This window comes from Parasteatoda tepidariorum, chromosome 4 (genome assembly GCF_043381705.1).
Source record: "Parasteatoda tepidariorum isolate YZ-2023 chromosome 4, CAS_Ptep_4.0, whole genome shotgun sequence".
Classification (NCBI taxonomy): Eukaryota; Metazoa; Arthropoda; class Arachnida; order Araneae; family Theridiidae; genus Parasteatoda; species Parasteatoda tepidariorum.
Genome location: NC_092207.1, coordinates 22749132 through 22755969, shown reverse-complemented (window position 1 = coordinate 22755969; position 6838 = coordinate 22749132). Strand labels below are relative to the sequence as shown.

General features: G+C 35.2%; 1 protein-coding gene across 1 annotated transcript in view; it reads right to left on the bottom strand.

The window, feature by feature from the left end:
* The window catches only part of LOC107456778 (sushi, von Willebrand factor type A, EGF and pentraxin domain-containing protein 1), a gene marked incomplete in the record, with an annotated part of 48712 nt that overhangs the window by 13835 nt on the left and 28039 nt on the right, over nucleotides 1-6838 (bottom strand). The window contains 2 exon segments of the mRNA XM_071179522.1: nucleotides 2295-2439; nucleotides 4154-4257. Coding sequence (XP_071035623.1) covers nucleotides 2295-2439; nucleotides 4154-4257 — 249 coding nt within the window.

The window sequence follows — 6838 nt, the reverse complement described above, 5'->3', positions numbered from 1 at the left end:
TATATATATATATATATATATATATGGGGTGCCGAAGAGGTATATGTCGAGAAATGCACATCAGATTAAAAATCTAAAAATACATGTGTGAAATATTTTCAATTGATGTATCCAGCCTCACCCTTGGAGGTGGGTAAGTTTCAAAATGCCTATTGGGTGACCCCATTCTTTATTGCAGATTTAGAAAATTTTGAAAAAATGGGATAATTTTTTCTGTTAGAAAATCCAACTTGGGCCATTAATTCTTTTGTAAATATCAGTAAATTGGATTTTCGCACTTTTGGTAATAGGTATCCTCCACGCTGTCACAGAGAAAAGCCAGAATAAGTTTACCATCCCTCATAATAAATGAGTCCTCACCTTACTGTACAATGAATAATTTGCATTTGCACACGAAGCCATCTGTGCCAAACAAATTCTTTTTCTCTTTACAGTCCTTTGTTTGGGGATAGTGAATTCATTTATATCACAAACTACTTGTATAGTAAAATAAGAGAAAATCTTCTCATAGAAAGCAGGGTGGATGTTTATTCGAACAGCACTTTCGAATTTTGGAGTAAAGTCTTCCCAACATGTAGCAACTGAAACTTGCTTCCTCCGAACGCATCCTTGATTGTCTGGAATTTTCCTTGGTGGACATTAACTTGCGATCAATTTTGCTGTGTGACTTTGCCAGGGAGTTTAGACTCCTGGTTTTGATACACCTGAGACCATATAGTGAAAGATTAGAAACAGCAACAATTTTGATTCGTAATGAGGGAAGACATCAGCCTGAGATGGTAAATCTATTGTGGCTTTTCACTCTTATCACATTGAGTATACCGACTCCAGAAAATCATTCACTGCCATTTTCAGAGAGAACTGTGAACCAAGTTGATTTATAATCTCATAGTGAAATATTCGCGAGGCTAGTTTTTCAATAGTAAGGTGCATGTTGTGAAATGGTCTGTCTTTTCCCTTTATTTATCTTAATATCTAAGAAAAAGTGAGGGGATAGCCTTCGTAGGGTTGTATAAACCAACGCTGTTTCAGTCCACGGCAGAATTAAGGGCGGCCGTTATTGAAACCTTGGATAATATTGATACCACTGGCCTTCAAGATTCGCTAATTGGTAAGCAACATCATATGTCCAAGTCCTATATGAACACGATGGATATATCGGCTATTAACATTAGTGGCTTTATTTTGGTGCAGTTTTATTTCCTTGTTTACACAATAAAAATTTTTTGAGTTAAGTGAGTTACCCCTTCTAAATATGTATTTGTTAATAGACTTGCTTAAGATACATATTTAGACTGATTTTCTTTGCATCTAATGGACAGCAAAGTAAAGGATTATGTGGGAAGTTATGGCACAAAATCAAAGAGACTTTATTTCCCTCCCCGCATAGCAAATTTCGGATGAAAATTTCAGCCCGGCAAATACAATAGTAACTGTGACCAGTGCATTCTAAGTAAAAAATGTAGTTTAGTTCCATGTTGATCAAACAGTATTTGCTAAAAACTCGATGAACACTTGGAAGTACACGGTTTCACATTGCTAGTAGTTTATTATAATTTTGAATTAAGAGTGACCAGACTGAATGCACTGAGGCGGAAAGGGATAAGCGTTGCTGGCACAAAGGAAAAAATGAACACTCGTAATAGCGTAAGTCTCGCTAAAGCGATTAGCAGCACTACCACCCAGGATTCTAGAAGGTAAGAAGATTGCACAAATTGCTTATAATCGAATTGCAGTTTACGCGAGAGTGCTTTAAGTCGTGCTAAAGATGGATGCGTCCAGAACAGAACAACTCGTTGCAGTAGTGAGGGCGTTATGCGTAAATTTATCATCGAATGGTGGCTTTATAGTGATAGAACGAATGGCTGTAAGCAAATGGAGTAACAGTTTTTGTGAAGGCTTTACCTAAATATCAAATATAAGATTAGGATAAGCAAACGCCACGATCTTTGCTAAAATTTATTACTGTTGTAGACAAACCGATTGGAGGCAAATTTAGTTACGATTCATGATTTGTCAGAGTAAAGTCAGTACTTATGTGCGTTATGGTCTGGGCGACTCCATCTTCAGCACGACTTTACTTTAAAATTTAAATACTTTCCTACTGTTAGATATAATCTGCAGTATACTTCATCTTTCGTATTTTTATGCTACTGTGTATTGCTGTTGTATATCTGACGTTCCACTCGTGAACAATTATCATGTGGGCTACCTTTTAACGATAAATAAATATAGCAGTTCGGATTCGGTTTGATATTTAAAAAAAATGCAGTAGAAAAAAGATTTAAACATACAAGGGAGGCACGCTGGAGTTGGTGTCCATCTTCCTCCCGAACAAACTACTTGTACATCATTATCGTTTCTTCCTTGAAAAGTAAAAGGGTAAAGGCATGAGACATAGAGTCTCTCTTCAGCTGGTTTCGTAGTCCCTATTGTCTCCTGCAACCCAATAAGTATATACAGTGAGAAAAAGAGAGAGAGAGAAAGAAAGAAAGAAATCTATGAACAATTAGCAGTTCATTGTAGTTCCATTATTTACCAGTTATAATTATTAAGGTTTCAAAAACATAGGGAATTCAATCATAATAGTTTTTATGTCTCAGCCATCACTTAGTTTAAAAGCTGAAAATTATTAATAATATGAAACAAAAACAGTCGCCTCCATTACTAGTTCATTGAAATTCGAAACTTGCAATTCCACATCTAAGAGCACAATGGATAGCGGAAAAAACAACCCAAGTAATTATGGACCCTGATAAAGAGCTCAACAATACCGTCCGTTAAGTACCACGAGACCGTATTTACAAAAAGTGGTAGGCATTTGAAAAAAAAAAAATTTATGTTCCCCGAAAATAATGTTCTCTTTTGATAGTGAACTCTTTGACTACTAACTGCTTTTAAGTTGAAGTGCTTCATGTGAATGGCGTGTAGAAGCGTTCTCCAAGGAAAAGTCTTTTTTCGCGCTATATAGATATCGTCAGCGCCTTATTAATACGTTATAATATTGTATACTTTTCAATTACTACGATTTTAACAACTTTAAAAAATATCCAAATTTTTTTTATTTTTTAAATATTGTTTAGAGCCGCAGTGGCTTAGGGGATAGAGAGCTCACCACCCAATGAGGTCGCCCAAGTTCGAATTTCAGCATTGATTGGTTGATATGAATTTTCCCAGGAGAATTACTGCTGTTATTGCTGCCAGAGGAGGCTGTTCTGAGTACTGATTCCTCAGGATCTTATACATCCAAATATCCAGAAAATTTAATCACTTGTTCTTGCAATTATAATGTATGTGCCCAATAAATATTCTGTTAATTAGCATTCCTTCCTGGTGAAGCAATTCTAATGGCCAGTAATGTATATTACAAAGTATGCTAACGCAACAATTACATCACGTTGGCAACTGCTGAAACTTGTTTTAAACAAAGAATAATTGGCCAAATAATTGAAATTTCCTTTTTTTCTCGTAGCTAAGTAACAAGATGTGTCTACGAGTGTTGGGCATACACGAGAGAAACACATTCTGAATATACACATGAGACAGCAGTAATCAGTCAAAGCCTTCAGTAAGAGCGCATTTGCGTCCATCGTATGCACCATTGACTTGCGCCGATCTCACATACATCCATGGCCAAATTATTCGACGCCTTCTAAGATTCTATGTAATGCAATACGTAAAAAATAATAGTACATAAAACATATCCTCTATAAAACCCCATTACATTTATGTTTAAATATAAGAGTATTGCATATAAACTCGTGCAAAATATGCAATTATTAAAATACTACAGTGCTCCTAATAATTTGGTCTAATTATTATAATATAATACCTGATACAAATATTCTATATTTGTATAATATATTGTCTAATTTAACCAATTATCGAATTTATATTATATATCGTCTAATTTCCCCAATTTATACACGAATGTAAACAAGTACAAACCAGTTTCAGTCGCGTAAAAACAATAAAGCTGTATAGTATCACTTGATAATTAAGATTTTACATAGAATCTTATAGTGCGTCTAATAATTTGTCCAGGGGCTGTATGAGCCTATGGGCCGAACCGATTGTTTCAGCAGGACGCACACAGCAACTAAAAGGTTATGGCTTAATATATATTTTAGTTATAATTTAATTTAAAAATTACCATCACATATTCGTATTCCGTGACACGACCGTTCCAACGCCATACTACCTTTGCTAAACGTTTTGTGAAAGCTCCATTGTTTATTTGATGAACTGGACAATTGTCTGAAAATATAATAAAATATAACTGATGTTAACATATTTTTAAGCAGTACTACTAAAAATTTTTTATTTTATTTTCAGATCCTAATATTTTTGTTGATTAGCATAGTTATCTATAATACAATAGAGTTTAAAAGTAATAAGACGAGCTGCTGTTAAAGATGAGCAAATTTTTCAAACTGATTTTTTAAAAGGATGAAACAACGTGGCTACTAGAATTGAGCAAAACTTGCAAAAACTTCAAACGCGAAAAAAATTTCAAAATATATTTTGAAAACGAGAGTAAAAATTATAATCAATGCTATTCATGAACATTTTGTAACAAGTTTTAAAATTATACATTGCTACAAGTTATAAAATAGTCGTGATGATTACTTAAATATTTTTAAGAGCCATTGACAAAGCCGCGGTGGCTGGTTGATACAAATTCTGCTCCCGACAGGCACCGATCATAGTGCTGACGTAAAATACCCTCAGTGGTAGGCAGTTCTTGATATTAGAATCCCCTTGCCGTCTAGCTAACTGTTAGAGGTTTTTGTGGTTTTCCTCTACATGTAACGAAAATGCGGGTTCGTTCCATTGAAAAGTCTTCCACAAAGTCTAGTTTGTTTCAATGCGTGATCCAGGAGTCATCTTGTTTTCTGGGTTGGGTTCAAAATTGCAAGGTGTTGAACAATGACAGTCATAAATTCAGAATTGGGTCGGCTTTTGCCGGTTATAAAATAAAGTATAAAATTAAAAGAGGCATTAACACTAACATATTTGGGCTTAAACATTTATTCAAAGGGTATATATTTGCTTTTCTCCATTCGGAAGATCTGATTTAGTGAATAGAAAGTGGAACAGCGGAAGAAGCATTTTTTTTTTGACTCATCAAATCTTTAACCTAAATTGAGAGGGGAGGGTGAATTTTTTATCTGAGTTTCTGTTTCTAAAATAAGGCAGAAGGAAGATAATACAGTTTCTATTATTTTTTTTATTACATTTATATTTGTTTGCATGTGCAAGAACGCTGATTCTTGGGGGGAAAAAAGAGAAATGTTTGTTAGACCTTAATAACCAGTAGTTAGTTCTCGTTAATGCAAGACATATCAGTCAAGTGCTTTTCTCAAAGGAATGAAGGAGGAATTCGTTTCTATAAAACTGTGTTAGAGGAAAGTTGAACAAAAAAGGACTTTTAGTTTTCCAAATTTTTCTTAAGCATCTTTGCAAATAAAATTGCTTACGTTTATATTTTAATGACAATTTGGCTGACTCCAGACACCCGGAGAATTACAGGCCTATAAGCCTCCTCCCCACCCTGGAGAAAATGCTTGAAAGAATAATCCTATCCAGGCTAGAACCACTCTTGATCTTCCTCCCTAAAGAACAATTTGGCTTCAGGAAGCATCTTTCTACTACCAAACAATTGATACGCCTCATTGACTTCATTAGTGATGGAATCTTTAAGAAAGAAGCCACCGCACTGCTCATGCTAGACGTGGCTTTTGACCGCGTCTGGCATAGAGAGCTTATTCTCAAACTTATTAACAAAAACCTTCCACATAATAGTATAAACATCATCGACTCCTACCTCAGCAACAGGACTTTCCAGATTAGACTAAATGAACATCTTTCAACTAAAAGGAACATAAAAGCGGGTGTGCCGCAAGGCAGCATCCTAGGTCCTATCCTTTATCTAATATTCACATATGACTTCCCTTCATGCAGCAACAATATAAATCAAATTATAGCATATTACGCAGATGATACAGCTATAGCTATCAGATCCATGAATCCTAATCAGGCAATAAAAAATATCAGCAGCCTCTTGCCAGAGATAGAAACTTTGTGTGCCGATAACAAAATACTAATAAACGCCGAAAAATCAAAACTTATGATTATACGAAGAAAGAAAATCTTAAATAAAAATGTCATTCTTTTCAGCAGAATCATCCCAATTGTTAATCAAGCTGATTACCTAGGACTTACTATTAATAGTAACCTAACTTGGAATCTTCAAATCAAAAAAGTTATCAACAAGGCTCATGCCCCTTACAGCTGCTTACAGCCTTTAATAAACTCCTGCTCACCACTTCCCTTAAACATTAAGAAAACACTATACACTATGCGTATAAGACCAATCTTAACCTATGCATGCCCCGCCTGGGGATGCATTAAACAAACCCAACTAAAGAAACTAGAAGTTGCTCAAAATAAATTTCTAAGACGAATTACTGGTGCCTCATATTACCTCCCAAACAGTGCCATCAGAAACGACCTTAACATCAGCACTGTCAATGAATTTATCAGTAAGCTAAATATCTCATTCTTCAGTAAAGCAAAAAATCCTGATCCAGCAGGCTTCAATGAAATACTGAATAAAGAATTAATACCAGATATGAAACTTTATTACCCAATAACGTCATTCCTACCGTCAGATTGTGTTCTTTCAAGGCTCTATAAATATTTCCCCTCCCCTCATCCAACTATGGATACTCCCAGAGAGGTGAAGTGACCTTCATGTGATCGCCGACTCGGGAGTATCCACCCCTAGTTTTATACCTAACTTGTCCTTTTATAAGCACGACAACAAGTATAAACT